Raw genomic sequence first — 17,697 nt, forward strand, 5'->3', positions numbered from 1 at the left:
GGAACTTTAAGGCTGCTGTTCCCCTATCTTTGTTTGCATTGTTCCAAGAATAAATTTGCTGACACTTTTATTGTTATTTTTCTATATAATGTGACTTTTCTTTGGTTGCTTTTAAGGTTTTCTTTTTATCACTAGTTTCGAGCAATTTAACTATGATGTGCTTTTGTATAGTTTCCGTTTTTCATGTTCTTGGGGTTCATGGAAATTGTTGGATCTATGGGTTTATAGTTTTGATAAAATGTAAGGATTTTATGGTTAATGTTTCTTAAATATTTTGCTCCCCATCCTCCTCTTTGAAGACTCCAATTACACATATACAAGACCCCAGCTCATTAATGATTTTTAATTTTTAATTTTTTTTCTAATTTTTTTGATAGATTTATTCTGTCTTCACATTCACGAATCATTTCTTTTGAAATGTTTAATCTGCCCTCAGTGCTATTCAGTGTATTTTTCATCTCAGCCATTGTACTTTTCATCTCTATAAACTCAATTTATGTCTTTAAAAAAAGATTGCTCATGTCTCTAGTTAATGTTTTGAACATATGAAATCCAGTTATAATGATTGTTTTAATGTCATTGTCTGCTAATGCTGACAACTATGTCAGTTCTTGGTTGGCTTTGATTGATTTTTTTTTTTTCTCTCATTACAAAAATAACTATATTCCTACTTCTTTGCATGTCTGGTAGTCTGATTGGGTCTCAGACATTGTGCATTTTTCCTTGGTAGGTGCTGGATATTTTTGTATTTCTGTAAATATTCTTGAACTTGATTGGAGATGGAAAATTTCTTGGAAACAATTTGATCATTGTTCGTCTTGCTTTTAGGATTTGTTAGGTGAGAGCTGAGCAGTGTTTGGTATACGGTTAATTATTTCTCACAACTCGGGATGAGTCTTCTGAGTACTCTAGCAATGCCCCATGAATTATGAGGTTTTCCAAGTCCTGTGTGAGCTGGGTGCTGTAACCTTAACTATATCCCTCCAGTTCTCTTCCAGGTCTTGGGTGGTTTCCTCACATTCATATCCTGATCAGTACTTTTGTGAGTACCTACAGATCTCTTTCTGTGCAGCTCTTTCTTTGATGGCGTTCTTCCCTGCACATTCCAGGTGCCGTGGGATCTCAGCTCCATGCCTCAACTCAGATTTTCTCCCAGTTTCCCTCTTTGTTCTGCTTGCTTCATGGTCTGTAAATTCTGTATGGGACAATTGTTGGACTCACCTTGTCTGATTCCCATCTCTCAGGAATCACTGTTCTTCATTACCTGATGTCTAGTGTCCTGAACATCCCAATTTCATAAATTCTGTTCCGTTATTTAGTTGTTTCAGATGGGAAGATACATCTGGTTCCTGTTATCCTATCTCGGCTGGAAGCAAATCAAGAAGTAAATATTTTGGATCAATGCATTTCTAAGTTATTTAAATTTCTAGTAGAAAATAAAGATAAATAAAATCATATTTTTCTTTTAGATATCTATGTTCTTTCATTCCCTAATATACTTTTAGGTCCACTGGCTAAGGACCTTCTTTTATTTCATAAATCTGGATTGTTAAGGAAACATGAAACAGTGCATCATCTTACCATTTTGTTTTTGTTTTTGTTTTGTTTTTGAGTTTCTTATTTTGAAGTTTTTTTCAGACTAAGTATTTTTAACTCAAAAGTTGTTTATAACCTTTTTTGAACCAAGTAAAAATACTTGCTTTGTTATGTAATGCCTACCAGGAAAGCACCATAACAATTGTATAGAATACATTATCATATAAATTAAGTTGTGACAAGTTTTGATATTATTCAAATGTAGCTTTGTGGGATTCTAGGATGTCTTTAATTCAAGTGGAAAGTATCTCTCTTACCTCTTGGAATTCTAAATGAAACACAAGTGATTTTGAGCCTCTGTTTCACTAACACTTATGTTGTTTTATTTGTTTGAAATTTCATGCCTTTAAATTAGTTTGAGCCATAAACCCTTTTAAAAATAACCACTTACAAAGTCCTTTGAGTGTGTCCAATTAGTTTGCTTAGCTGAAAATAAAATTATTCTGTTGTGCTTTGCAGGAAAAATAGAAGTTTTATCATACTAAAATTTATTTGGGGCTCTTTTTCTATTAATTTAGCATGATCGGTGCGCACAATAAAAGTATATTTTGCTGTATTTGGAAGGATTAGGGCAAAATTTCAACAACAAAAAAAAGTAAAATTAATATAGTGTTAGTCTTAGAATGTCACTTATATTTTATATTCTACACCAAGGAAAACATTTAACCATTTTGTTTTTGTATATTACTTCTTTTATAGTATATTTTAAATGTTTCTAAGAGAAAGCTAACGACACAACAATACTGTCTTTTCATTTTCTTAGTTATCAGTGAAAGTAATTCTGGAGATCTTCTATTCTTATAACCTCATTTAAAGATTGGTAAATAGATGTTGAGACAATTGATCTTAAATCACACAAATCATTGGCATTGAACAGGGATTAGAAAAGAGAGTATAGTGTTCCTATGATATCATCCTGCCTTTACATTTATCTAAGACTAATATTAATCTGGAAAATACTGTCTTCCTAAGTAGATATCACATGCTCATGTAGACACATATCTGGCATTCCTATGTCAAATTCCACAGCAATTATATAGACGTGATGATGTCTCCTAAAGCAACCATTGAAAACATTTTCCAGTCAGTTCCCAGGGTGACCTATTTCTGTCTTTGCCAACAGTTAAACTCTCATGGTATTATTTCAGATTAGAGGCTTTGACAGCCAATTAATTGACATGCATCCAGCAAGTTCTATCAGCAGAGTCTTTTGAAGCTAAACTCACTGTGAATATTTGTAAAGCTTCCCCAAGGAAAAAGCTAAAGCTACCCACCTAGTTTATAATTTGCCTCTTTTCAGATATCCTTTGGATTTGTTCAGGATAGTCCAATTATTTGCCGAACCAGTAATAACATAACGGTGAACTTATTAATGTTAATTCATATTTAATTAATAATTAATAGTTTCAGATTTATTTCTATCCTGAAGTTTATCAACGTGTTCTATACTGTCAGTTTCCAAACTGCATTCTTAGGCTTTGTGGTTGCCTTAGCAATAATAATCAGAAGTTGTGTATCTCTTGGCAGGAAGAAATAATAGGACGAACATTTGTGGAAGGCAGCATTAACATTGACGTCAGATGATCAGAATATTACTGTATTCTTTGATGCGTTCTCTACATTACTGCTGCATGTAACTCTTCTCTTACTGAGAAAATATATTTGAACACAAGTTTTGATAGGATCATCTGTAGCTCTATCTCTGTGTTAACATCTATATGTATATGCTTCAAATAATTATATGTAAGAAACTGTCAGTCAATGAAATAATTTTGTGTTGTATGATTCTAATACAGAATTCCACATATATTTTTTTCAAAATTTCCCCTTGAATTTACCCACCAAGAGTTAACTTTCTGACTATGCAGTTTTGCTTGCTTACTGAGAGGCTGCTGAATTGCATACACACACACTGTGAAAATATCACAATTTTAAACTTGTCATTTCAGTGAGGAAAACCATTTTAAATAATATCAACCTGATTATATGTGAAGAACAGCTTTTGCATAATTTGAACCCTCTTTTAGGAGACCTAAACTTCAACATTTTTCTCCAAGTAACTAGATACCGTTAATTCCTTCTTCATGGCAATTAAACCAAATGTATTTCGGAAGTACAGAAGAGGAAAGGAATATGGTTTTATCTCTGTAATGTAATAGGAGTCAGAATCCTGATGGTACATCATAAAAATATGACATAATTTAACCTATTCAATTAGAGAGCATTTCTTCTCTAAGTGAATATAATTCAGATTATTTTCATTGCATACAGATCACATCTTCCAAATTGAGATACATATTATAATTAATTTCTATAGTTCTTCATTTTTATATTTGAGAAAAAGCTGTTTGTCACCAAGGATTTATTTTTATAAACACTTGAAAGTTTGGCCAAAGTACATTCTTTAAATGTAATACCTTTGCATTTTATTTCTGATATCTACCTCACAGTCAAAAACAATATAAAGAAAAATGTACCCCTATAGGTCTTAGTCTAGAAGCCATTGATGAGTTTATTAGAATCTATACAATTTTGTTATAATCATTCAAAGATGTAATTGTAGATGGAGTTCAGCGCATAAAAATAACAATGCAATAAATATTTATTTGTGAGAATCAAGAGAAGTGAAACGCAATCTATATCTTCTCAATAATAAACTGCTGTGGAAATTTAAAGGAAACAAACAAACATACTGCTCAGGACCCTTTTCTTCCTGTTCCAGTAGGACCCTGAGGAAGACTACAACATTTCTCTGGCCTGTTGGATTAGATTTCCTGTCATCACAAGATTACAAATAAATATTATAAAACACTAATTATAACTGTACCAAGAGTTTGATTGTCAGAAAATATTTTTATCATTCTATTAATAACTACTACTAATTCCTTGATGTATTTCCACACAATATATAAAACACTTGCTATGCTTATATAGAAAGTAATCAGCTTGCTTTATGCAGCGACAGACTCTTTTATCCATGGTTGTACAGGTAAATGTAAATAATAGATTTATAAATCAGTCAACTTTTATTACTGTAACAATTCATTCAGGTCATCAAGGAATTAAGTATTCACATAAAAGAATAGTCTAGATATAGGCAGATCTCTGAATGTGTGAAAATTTGACTTTTGATCATTTGTATCTTTGCTATTAAACCAACTACACATGTACAATCAACATACGGCCAGCATTGCGGCAGCGTGCTTATTAAATTACGTCAGTCAATGGTCTCTGACGTTTACCTGGAAAGGCTCCTCAACACCCCCTCTCAGTCTGACCACAAAGGAAGGGTGGCAGTATCCTTCACAACCTCTCTGCTTGGGGACTTTTGTTTTTAGCATAAGCCTGGATCCCACCTTGTGTTTTTAATCAAGCTGCAAGGGGAGGGAGATGCAAGGGAAGAAACAAGAAATTAATAGTGAAAGTAGGAGTGTTTCATACTTTAAAGTTAGTAACAGAAATTTTGAAATGCTGTAATGACAGGATCATACCAGGGAAAGCAGTCTTGAAAAGTTCGGGAATGATTTTGATGATTTATACATTTTAGTTTTGATTTTTAATAACCCCATTATTGTATATTGACTCTTAACTCAAAGTAACAAGACCTTATTGAAAATGATTGTGAACTTTAAATTTTAAAAATTGTGGATAATTTTATTATCTACTCACCTCTACAGAGCTAAGATGGAAAATCCATGTACTCCCAAGCCCGTTTCTCGAGCATCCTTCCCAAATAAAGGTTTATGACTTCAGTTCCTGTCCAATTTCAAGTGTTAGCAGATGCAGAATATTCTAACCTACCCTTACCATGTATTAGCCTTTTCACCAACATCTCACTTCTGACACAAAGTCCATGGGAATGCAATCCCCTTATCTCTGCCAAGGCTACATTGCAAACCATGTATTCTACTGCAAGAGGTGTTTATATGCCATTTCCCTTCTCACTTCGTCTTTTAAAATTAAAACTCTTGGTGACTGAGGTGGTTTCCTCTTAACCAAACCAAATTTCCCTGACTGATACATTCGTATTCCTGCTTCATTCCAGAATTAAAACTTGACTGAGAGGCAGAAATCTATACTTGATTCAATTCGATCCTTTAAAATACCTGCATAAAAGAAAAATTTGTGATGACAGCACTCCACTTGCATTCAATAAAGTGTTAGCCTTGTGGCCAAAGGGGGGATGTTTGATTTTATGGAATGAGACTCACAGCAGCATGAATCTATGAGTTCTGACTTTCTCCAAGATGACATTCCATTTGTGTTGTTATCTTCAGGAGAGAAGACAGCATCACATAAGTAACAAAAAGAAGGGGGTGGGAAAATCACTGAGATTACTCTAACATTGATTCTCTACCAGGTAAGTGGCATATATTAAAAGAAAGGGAAATACCCAAAAGACTTAAGAACACATGGCTAGGAAAATGATAGTGCCTTTTCATGGGATTCTGATAGCAGCAGCTTCTAATGACCTTAAAAATCCATGTGTACTGAATAATTCTGTGTAAAATGTTTTGAAATGTAGTCATCTCAGCCTTGTTCAGAATAGCTGAAATTAATTCTATTGGCTAGCAATAACAATAAGGAACTGGTTAAATAAATTATGCTGTATCTATAAGGTGAAAAATGGTGCAGCCATTAATATGAATTCTCCTTTTCCACATTCCATTCTCTTGAATGTTTATACTAATGTTTGTTTGTTTTTTGAATCCTAACTTGTGATTTTAATAGTCCTCTCAGGACTTTTTAGCTACTTCTAACATACCTTCCAAAACACCACCCCAAGTCAAATGTAAGTCATTATTTCTGGACAAAGTAATGCTTCATTGCCGATCTTGAGGATTGAGCATTCATATACTGCCAACTTGGTTCTGAATATTTTAACACTGGCCTGCCATTTTATCATGGCTTCAGTGATACAGGACATTTTGGATGCTTTCAAAGAAATGGCTTTGGACACTATTAACATGCTTATCTCAACATAAGTAAGCAGGAAACCCTCTCTACAGGAATTAAATATAGTAAGAAAAATTTCTCAAATTTTTTCTCCTTCAAATTATGAAAATTTTTCTTACCTTAATGGACTTTATTCAAGTGGGGAACAAGGACTCAATACAAAAGTTGATAACTAATTTCTCTGTTTACAAATTAGAGAGTTGAAGTGATAAAATTAAGATCGCACAGAGACCAATGGATCAAAGGTTGCTCCTTAAAGGATGCCAAAATTCTCTGAAAATCACCACAAATTTACCTTAAGAAGCCATATTAAGATACTATCAAAGACACACACACACACACACACACACACACACACACACACAAACACACACACACACACAAAAGCCTTTGGTATTGACTTTCATTCTAAATTGTTGCAATAAGGCTAGAAATTCTATTAAAATGCATTCATCAGCTTGCTGTTGAAATAGCTCTTTGTTAAGCTAACTTTTATTTGGAAAGACCAAGCAAGATATTTAATTTTTACATGTAGAAATTTTTTCTGGGAATATAATCACAAAATGCATAGGTTGCCTTTTAGTATCAAAAGGAATAAAAGATTTTGCTGGAAGCAGCAAATAATTGTGAGGTTATAGAGTAAATTCAGAAAGAGTCTTGTTTCTGTAAAAATGAAATAATAATTGCTATAATTATCATAATATTAATAATTTGCTATTTCTCCCTATATGGTAATTGTATCCAGAATTTAGTAATAAAGGGAGATTATTTCATTCATCTATTCTTTCAACGTTCATGTAGCAAGCCTCAGTGCCAACCACACTGTTCTAGATATTGGAAATTCAAAGGTTGGCTACTAAACACTCAACATAAGTAGACCCATAAATATATTCAAGTATTTAAAAATAAAATATCAAAAGTGAAATCATAGAGTTATATTACAACACCTGAGGAATATAAGGAATCTATTCCCCATATTTGTAAAAGATCCAACAATTTCATAGAGATGGTAAATCCTTGCTTGAGGCTTCAATAAACACAATACTATTGTAAAGAATCTAAAACTGATTCGTTCCTTAAAATATTTATAGAAAACCAGTGTTATGAGATATGTTTAGAGAAATTCGGAGGAAATCTATTTCAGAGAAATACTGCTCAAAAAAATTTTTTCCTCATCCCTGAAAATGAAAAAGTAATAGCATTTGTAATTACTGTTTTGTTATATTATTCAATTAAGTGTAGGTTTGTTTGTAAATCAACAAAGAGCTTTTGCTGTGAAAAACTAATACTATGCAAAGAAGATCCCCATATTTGTTTTGTTAATATAGTCTTGTTTTTTTTTAAGTAACAATTTTGGAGACCTTCAAGAATAAAAGATGCCTGAGATTGGTGACAATTTTAGGTTTCACTCCTCAATTTCTCAGTAGAAATTATTCAGCAAATTAGAGCTCTACATTTAGGTTTGTTTCATTCATATTTTAGCTCATTTTTGAAGGTATTCGAGGTCCTGGAATAGAAGGTGACATTGCCATTGATGATGTATCAATTGCAGAAGGAGAATGTGCAAAACAAGACCTAACAACTAAGAGTAAGTGTCTCTTCATAAATTGGTTTGATGTGAAGTTAAAGTAATGTAATTACTATTAAGCAAATATGTTCAAGTGATAAAACATTTACTTTTAGTTTGTTTATTTAGAATTTCTTATATAGGAGACCCTAAAATTTTGAAGATATCTTAAAATCAAAATATTGTCGTACTGTATGCTTATTTAACCTAGGGTAAAATAAAAGTAATTTTGATTTAGAGATGTGTATGGCAAGCACACTTTGACTTTTAATTAAGATTTTAAAATATTTTAATTCATATTATTAATTTCAGAATTTTTTAACTTTTAGGAAAATATTTGGCTAATATATACATATATATATATATATATATATATATATATATATATATATATTCATCACACATTTATATAGATGTAGCTGTTTTTACTCCCTCAGTTTATGAAGATATTTCCTAGTTCTAACTTTTGCTACGCATTTTACCAAATTCAATATTGTGAACAGCCTTAGTGTATATATATATATATATATATATATATATATATTACGTAAAGGAGTAGCCCTTTTTTTCTGGTATAATTGATCGTCTTTTACCTGCACTATATTCAATTGTTTAATAATTTGGTTTCACTTTTTTACTCTGGTTTGAACATTATAGTTTAATGATATCTTCAAATTATATTCTTCACCACAAATCCATTTTTTAATAAAAGAAGTTTAAATAAAAATTATAAGTAATGCAAGAAGCATCAGAATTATGTATTGGGCTGCTTCTCAAAATTGTCACATTTATATAATCCATTTAAAATTGAGAAATCAAAAATCAATCCTATTAAAAATTCCTCCAATTGAAGGGTTTTCATAGGACCCTCTGGAAACTTTAATTTTGTGGTCATATAAAGAGGGGTCAATCAAACTAAATGTATAAAAATAACTTATCAATTATTTAGAACATACAAAAGGAGCATGATAATCCATTTTGTATGAGTCTAGAGCAATTCAGTCTTTGTTAATTAAGTATATTTAGTGAGAAATTATATCAGTCTAGATGTTGAAAGTCAAATTTGTACAACTACCCAGTGATTGCTCATGTGAACTGAATTGACTCCATTTATAAACATTGTGAAAAGACAAAAACTAAAATTGTGTATAACAGTGAGCCGTTTGGCTCATAGTTTTGCCTTCTTGTTATTACACTTAGCATTTCAAGTAAGAGATTTAGTACAAATTTCTCCCTGTGTCTGGCTAATGTTGCTTTAGAAAACCAGTAAATGAAGTAGCTTTGTCAAATGCACATAAAAAAGCATGCTTTCTCCTCAGAGGGGAATGGGATTTCTTTTGAATTTCACAACATGAATCAGTGATGGAAACATTATATTAACTGAAGATAGTTACTATTTTATACATTTTGATAATTTAATACTGGGAAATATTACAAATTAAATTAATAAGTTGACTTAAACTTTCCAAATGAGGAAAACAAGAGAAGATATTTTACTCCCAGAGGAGAAAGCAGAAATGGTAAGAGTAACTACAGTGAAACGACTATGAAAACCCAGAGGGACTTTATTATTACACAATAGAATATTTTTGTTTTTCTTAAATTACTAAATCCAGAGATATGTGTGTTTTAAATGAGGTACATCTACATGTACTAAAGTTATTCTTATTTGGCCTCTATGAAACAAGGAAAACAAATAATCCTAATTAAACAAAAATATGCTCTTTGGTATGAGAAAGTATTGGTACATTTGTATCTACGTAACTATCATTTATTAAGTTTATTTACATCAATAGTGTTTGATGTATATAAAATTAATGTTAATTTCTAGTACAAACCAGTCTGGAGGTCCAAAACCTCTTCCTAACTGCTCTGTCTGCCAGTGCTTCTCAGGCACTAAATAAATGTTACCCACACCACCAGAAGCTGAGATTCTATGTCTCTTATTTTCAAAACCCAGTTCTCCCCTAAGTGAAAGCCATTTTATAACTTAAACCAGATTAATGAATTATTGGTTTTACCTGTGTGAGCCTTCCTACCTAAGATATGCATTCTAAAAAAGTATCCCCTGACATGAGGCTTTAGACAAAATACCAACTATAGAAAGAATTTCAAGGCAGATGGGCAGAAGAGATTTTTCAGTTAGAATGGACTTCATAATGCTTCTAAAAATTACACTAAACAGAAAATTATTTACTTAATTGATACAGATTGGACTGATCTAACTATATATAATCCAGTATTTACAGTAGTTAATTTCCCTGCCCATATTGATCCCTCCCCAGTTTTCATCAAGAGTAATTTTTTCTCTCAGTCTTTAAGCTTAAGGATTTCTGGAAGATTGGGGAAAAAAAAAAAACAAAAAAAAAAAAAACAGCTTTTGGGATTTCTGAGAATTTTCTGTGTACATGCTTTTATGTGGCCAGGAGAACTCTGAGGTTGACCTCGGTCACAAACCCACAAAAATATCTTCTGAACAAGTTTTTATAGCATTTATATCAATTTAAATCTGCAAATATGTTTATTTTATCAAATGCCTAACCATATATCCAAGTTATATTCTGAACTTTCACTTGTCTTGGAAATGATGCTGATAAATAAAACCAAAACAAAAGTTTTCCATATACACAAATTGTTTCATTAGTTCACCAAATTTGTATTGGTAGTTACATAGAATACTTATTCTCCTTTTTTGTTGTTGTTGTTTCTTGGCATTTATTTTCCTTGTCTCTAGATTCCGTTGATGGTGCTGTTGGAATTTTAGTACATATATGGCTTTTTCCAGTTTTCGTCCTCATCTCTATCCTAAGTCCTCGAAGGTGACCTTATCCTGGCAGAGGCTATAAAAGATTCACCAGGCACTGGCATGAAGAGTCTTTGTAAATGGACATGGAAAAAACAAACTACCAAAGATTCCTCCACTGACTACTGACTCAAAAATAAAACAATAAAACAATTTTTTTTTTAAGCACTGGGGATAAAAAGACATCATGGAAGTATAACTTATTCCAAACTACATATAAAAGATAATCTTGACCTGAGTAGAGAAGAGACCTTCAGGTGCTTTTGTGGCTAAAAAGATTATAGCATCGTCTGGTCATCTGGTTGAACTCTGGAAAAAAGAAAAAAAAAAAAAAAGAGCTATAGAAATTCTTGTCAAAGCACAAAGTCATGGCTGGTTTTGTTTCAAATGAATAGTTTGCTTGTTACCATGGAAACCTAATGGCCTGCCAACAAAAACCTCACTGTAAACAGGGTAACGTGAAGAGCTGGCATTTATTTTCCTTTGGAGAAGGTTTTATGTAGAGGAATAAATAGGCCCTTTCACCTTTGGTTGTTACCCTGCCTTGAAAAGAACCCGAACTCAGAATTATTTAAAACACTCATGTTCCTCCCCACCTTATCCTCATCCTACCTCTATTATTTTTATTTGTTTTCCTCCCATGGCTAAGCTAGATAACCGTATGCTGTCTCTTTTTGCATGCATTACTATCCAGGATGGTAAACCTGGGCTTACATAATACACAGGCTTATCGGAGTTTGCTCGCGGCCACTTGAACACCCAAACTACGTCATCTGTTCCAATGAAGAAACCAAACCACCATCTTTTATAAATTGCCATGGAAACCAAGTGCCTTCAACGAAACAAGCCTGAATAATTTTCAACTCAGAAGCTTGCACTGCTAAGAGTGGTTTGTGTAAAACTATTTTATAAACAAACTACAGAGCCTAAATGTGCAAATTACAGGCAAGACAACAAAGCCGCTTCTGAAGAAGAAAGGACCGAAGCTGCGTTGTAAGCCCATGCAGACAAGATATTTGTGGTTTGACTTCCTAGACTTCCTAGACAGCCATGGCCTTTCGGCTTATTGTCCATTAGAAAATAACTTCCATTGAGAGCAGACATGGGAGCAACACTTTTTTTCTTCCAGGTTATTAAATGGGTCAACCAGAGCAAAAGGTTAAGATCATACTTAGTGCAGAAGGTGGTAAAACAAAAGAGTGATTTTTTTTAACTCTAGCCTCCATTTGAGATGAAATTGGCCCTAGCTTTAGAGGGAACAAGAAAATGTTCGTGATTGCAGTACATACAAACTCTACAGCGGAACTGGGCCTGAAATATCTGGCTTTATTCTAAATACTGAGGGTAATATGCCTCTGCCCTTTAGTCAGACTGTGCAAATTGTGAAATATTATTTTATTATTTTACAAAGATTAAAGAACACTTTTACAAAAAAACGAAAACCTGTAAAAATAATTTTGAGCTACCTGAGGACAAATCATACCTTTAACCAGCCAGTTTTCCAATGCATTGTAAATTTCACTTAAACCTGTTGGTTATGAAAATTTGAAGATTTTTTTTCCTTAAATTATCTCAGCTTTTAACTTCATTTAAAAAGACTTTTGTCTAAAGAAGAATATTATAATTACTATATGTTCTTTCAACACCCCAGGATTTAAAAAAAACTGATTATGCAAATAATTGGGATATAAGTATTAAATTATAACATTTACAAATATTAATATAAAAGCACAACAAAATGTAGTGGGAAAAATGACACAGCTTGATTTTTAAAAAAAAAAATTCTGTAGAAATGTTTGTGCAAATTCAGTAATTCACCTTAAAAGATAATTTTACAGCTATGTTCAATAAAGCCTCTTTCCAGGTAAGGTACGAAAAGCAGTATGTGTGTTTGTTGAGCAATGTTCACTTTTCACCAGAAGGAGACTAGTTATACAATTTATCGGTTATGTTGCCATGGGATAAATGGTTAGTGCGTCATATACCTTAACATCTGCAGGAAGACATTTTAATGGGAACTCCCTGATGCACTTTCCCATATTTGTAATACATGTAAAAAAATAATGTCAAATCTTTGAAAGTAAAACATGAAACAAATATGAACTTGGAATTTAATGTGTATTTTCATAGTTAAAGAGGGGACCAGTCTGAATATCTAGATAATGACAGAACTGAGCTAAACCAAGTCCTTTAAATTAAACAGAGTAAACATGAATTTCATGCCTGATTTGGACAAATCAGGCATATTGAAATTTTTTAAAAATTACAGTCACCCATCTACTTTTTCAAACCAAAGAGATTAAAGTTAACAATATTTGGGGCACTCAGCTTAATATTTACTAAATCTCCCTCTACCTTGACTTCCGTTTTGTGTGGCAACTAACCACTTTTCTCCACTATTCCACATCAGTGGATCATCTTTTTTAATTGATTTTCTGCACACTCTGGTAATATCAATAAAAAGGTTTTAGATCTAAAGAGAGGCTTAACTCATTGCTGCCGTCTTTTCCTGATCTTTAATTTGACTTGAGGGAGGAGTTTGCAAAAAACTAAAAAACCTACATTCAGAACATTGAGATAACATATGTCCTTTCGGGGAAAACAGTCAAGTCTCCTTTTCTCCTATGTAAGCCTACACAGAAAAACTGCTGTCAGTGAAAGTTTCAATCCTCCTATTAAACATTAATAAGATATTAGGTCTTTCTGTAACTTTTCACACAGTGAGAATACTCAGTGGTTCAGAAGTTCATGAGAACTGGCTGGTACTTCAAAAATTAATTTTCATTCAACTTTTGAAAAATTGCTGATAAATGCTAAGAACAAAGGGCAATCAGAAGAGCAGCAAAGCAATCAGATTTATTGATATGGTAATAAATTAAAATGTATATCTCAAGTGGGTTCTGGATCATTTATATAAACCAACAAACTTAGAATCAGTGTTCTTCACTGCAGATCAAATGTTTAGTTGCTTCAATGGATAAAAATGCAGGCCATTTTAAAAAGTTGGGGTAAGTGAAATATGAATTGTGTTAAGTAGTCTCTAATATTAGTGATGATAATGACAACTTTAAAACACCTGTTTACCAACTGCCTTCCTTTTCCTAATATTTTTTGTGTTTATTAAGGATTGAACTCACCAATATATTTCCCCCTTTCCCTTTCTGATAATATATTTTAAGTGTTATTGATGTCAATATTTTTTTGTTCTTTCATAGGAAGACATCAGACAATGGAGATTTTAATTTTCTGGGGGAAAAGATCATACTGTGTAATCTCCTACTGTCAGTAATTGATCCCTGATTAATTAGGAACGTTACTTTGTTTCATCAGTTTAAAGATGCTTGTTTCTCCACATTTTAACCTCTCTGCAATTGGACCTATTTTAATTACAATTGGCAGCATTTCTGTGTAGTGATATATAAAATAATAGTGTATCCAAAAAGCAATGACATCTTAGATATTGAAATTCACTAAAGTTTCCAGAAGTGCCAAATCATGCCCAATATTATTTCTTTTCAATAGTAAAAATAATAGCCCCATCATATTTGTAGGATTTATATTCAATATTCACCAACTATACATTATTAAAAAATAACATAACCTTTATGTGTTCTTTTTTAAAAATCTGGGTCTTCTCTTATATACATTATATACATACCTAGCCCTGCTTTCTTTTCTTTTTCTTTTTCTTTTTTCCTGCTACCTATCCTTTAGCTCCATCATGAATTACAATATGCTATGTATCCCTGGTTTAAAATGCTTTTTTTCAGTTTCATGTGATTAATAGTATATAGTTGGTTAGAAGGTTGGCCTGCAATTAAATTTTCTTTGAGACTTGAAAGATGCATGGTACACCACGATGTCATGTAATAGGCAAAACTAATGGCACTTCGTTTCACGTATATCACAGAATTGACTGTGGCATGGCAATAAAGTATGATTATTTTAATCATCAGAATTACAAACCAGCTAGTGAGTTACATCACGTTACAAATAATAACAGTAATTCCATTCTTTGTTTTTATATTTTAAAAGACACAACATGAATGACAACTGCACTAACTTTTCACCAAACATGCATTTTTATTTTAAAGACTTTATAATAAACTTATCTATCAAAATATGTAATTTGAAGAACAATTAATTAATTTAGTTCTGTGCTTAAGACTCTGTGCAACTGGCTGTGGTGTTTTTCATGATCTATTTTTTTTTCTTTTTGATTATAGATTTGAAAAATGGTGACAACTGATCTAATTTTGATAGAGTGATTTTAAAGGATTCTTTTGAATGCATGTTCTTTATCAAAAAATGTTTTTGGGTTGTTGTTTTTTTGTTTTTTGTGTTTTTTTTTAATGTGCCTTTCAAAGACCAGGGCATCTCAACAGACATTTAAACTGGAAAAATTTTACTCCCAATTCATTTTCTTCTTGATTGATGACTACTTCTTACTAATTGCTTCGTCTATGTCTCAACAAAGCAGAAGGTATACTCTTCTTGCAACTGGGTAGTTGATCTCAATGAGGAGTTATTACATTTTCTGTGAAAACAATAAAATCATAGGGTTCAATCCCAAGCTATTTCCCTTCCTACAGTGTTTCCTTTATAGCTAACGAGTTTAATTAGTTTTCTTAGTGCTTATTTTTAAAAAGCATTGTCTCTGGCATTTTCTACTTCACCTTAGGAGAAAGCTACCACAGAATGGTCAGACCTTTTTTCAAATCTGATATAAAAACTTCTTTGCTGAGTATCCATAATATTTATAAACAAATACATGTTATTATATAGAGAAAGTAAGAATTAAAGACTTGAAATTTGAATGTGAAGTATGTCAATTCAGAATCAATCCATTATACATTCATGGCTGCTTAGAAACAGAAGTAAATTTAAGGAGAGATAAATATTCCATATATTTGCTTATGAACTACTTTTTGACATTATTAATATAAAGATTAATAAATTATAAGTGGTGATTTCACTACCCTGAACCCACATTGAGTATATTAAAAATAAGGAATTGGAATTCAAAATTTTGAGTAGGGCAGAGGTTAAACTCTGAGTAGAAACTGAAATAGTTTTCTCAAGGGAATATTTACAACTGATTAAATTTAATTTCAATTGTACTAATTTTCCATGAATTGAGCTAAAATGTATTTTTATTTTTCAATAAAATGATGGAAAATTCTATGAAATAGGGATTAGCTTGTTAGTTTCAATCTGTTTTCCTATGGCTCTTAATTGTTGTCCTGGATTTCCAGGGTTTCATTTTTATTTCTTGATGCTCATCAGTATATTTAAATGTATAAGTTTAATCAAATATACATTGTGTTAAATTTATATTGAATATTAGTTACATTTTAGATCTCAAAAGTTTAGATTTGACTTACTTTTTCCTTTTGATATTTTCCTTCTGCTAAGTAGTTTTAGATAGCTGTATGTTATTTTCCCTTGGATTTTCTTTCAATAAATAAAATTATGTTAAATACTCCATTAGTGTTTTGGGGAAATTTCTGCTGTCAATAAGCCCTTAAGTTAGAAACAGAAGATATTTAAATGGCAATTATATTTGAAAATTAAGATGAAAATGCCATCATTTCTCTCACTATCTAAAAGCTTTTATAGACTCAACACTGCAGTGAAGCACAATTAGCCCATTAAAGATATGTGTTGGTTTTCACATCCTTTGTGAAGGATCGTTTATAAGATTGTGTTAAACAAGTAGGCACTAAAATCTTCCTGAATTAACTGTGATGTAAGAATTATGGCTCATTTTAGTAACTCTGGTCTTCTGTATGACATGTGAAATAATTGACTGCAGATGAACAATTCTAATGTTATTGAAGATGGTAGTTTTAATCACATATTTCATGGGGGCACTGTAGGCTAAAGGTGGGTCTTCTGCGGTAAACAAATAATACACTGGACAGTGATTTGCGTGAACCACAGTATAAATAGAATCCTAAAAATGAACTTGCTTATCATTGTTTCCCTACTGCCTATTGAGGTTAGTTTTTGCTTCATCTTTGGTATGATATGCCTTAATATAGCCATGAAATTTTGGAAATGCAAATATAATTAACATTAACAGACACATTAACCATGTTTAAAACTCAACTGCCCCCTAACTATATATTAACATACTGTTTATTCTGCATAAGCTGTTTGGTTTAACAGTCAAATTAAAGACTTTACCCATACTTGATATCCTATAGTATTTTTATTCCTTTAAAATATTCTTTAGTTGTCTGCCTATCTGCTTCCCAACTGAATTTGTAACCTTCTCTATGGCAAGGACTATAACTTTTAACAAGTTTAAGAATTTCCAACTTACCTAGATTCTATAGAGGTTATTGAATCAATGACTACTGAATTACTACATGATCTAAAGCTACATTTAGAACAGACTTATTTAATGAATCTAGGGAATAGCAGCAATGCCATCTTTCAGTTATAAAATCAATGAAATTTCATGGACAGAAGATTATCTCCTTTGTATTGAGAAAAATGAGGAATCGACGCAGCTGAAACATCAGTTTAAGCATTTGCAACACAACTTTCTGGCACTTTTTAGTATAACAGAAAACAATTATAATTCTTAATAGAAGGACCAATGTCGTTAATGGTTTTGCAAGCAATCGTTGTATGGCTAAACTAAGGAAAATGAGACTAAGTCTGCATGTTTTGTGTTAGGTGCCACCATTATACATGAGAATAATACTACATAGACTATTATGCTTAATTTTACATCAAAGAGACCATATGAGCTATAACTAAATTC

General features: G+C 32.0%; 1 protein-coding gene across 4 annotated transcripts in view; it reads left to right on the forward strand.

Moving 5' to 3' along the window:
* Positions 1-16,409, forward strand: part of MDGA2 (MAM domain containing glycosylphosphatidylinositol anchor 2) — a 797,923-nt gene extending 781,514 nt beyond the window's left edge. For 3 of the 4 annotated variants that reach the window (XM_074328195.2, XM_074328196.2, XM_019736030.3), the window contains 2 exons: positions 8,035-8,140; positions 10,854-16,409. In XM_074328195.2, coding sequence (XP_074184296.2) covers positions 8,035-8,140; positions 10,854-10,942 — 195 coding nt within the window. In that variant the 3' untranslated portion in view covers positions 10,943-16,409. Of the gene's footprint in view, positions 1-3,123; positions 6,928-8,034; positions 8,141-10,853 lie in introns of those variants that run through there. The other variant, XM_088796863.1, reaches the window with a different exon arrangement.
* The last annotated feature ends 1,288 nt before the right edge of the window (positions 16,410-17,697 follow it).

The sequence above is a fragment of the Rhinolophus sinicus genome, chromosome 3 (assembly GCF_057876585.1).
Source record: "Rhinolophus sinicus isolate RSI-liver-muscle chromosome 3, RSI-T2T, whole genome shotgun sequence".
Classification (NCBI taxonomy): domain Eukaryota; kingdom Metazoa; phylum Chordata; class Mammalia; order Chiroptera; family Rhinolophidae; genus Rhinolophus; species Rhinolophus sinicus.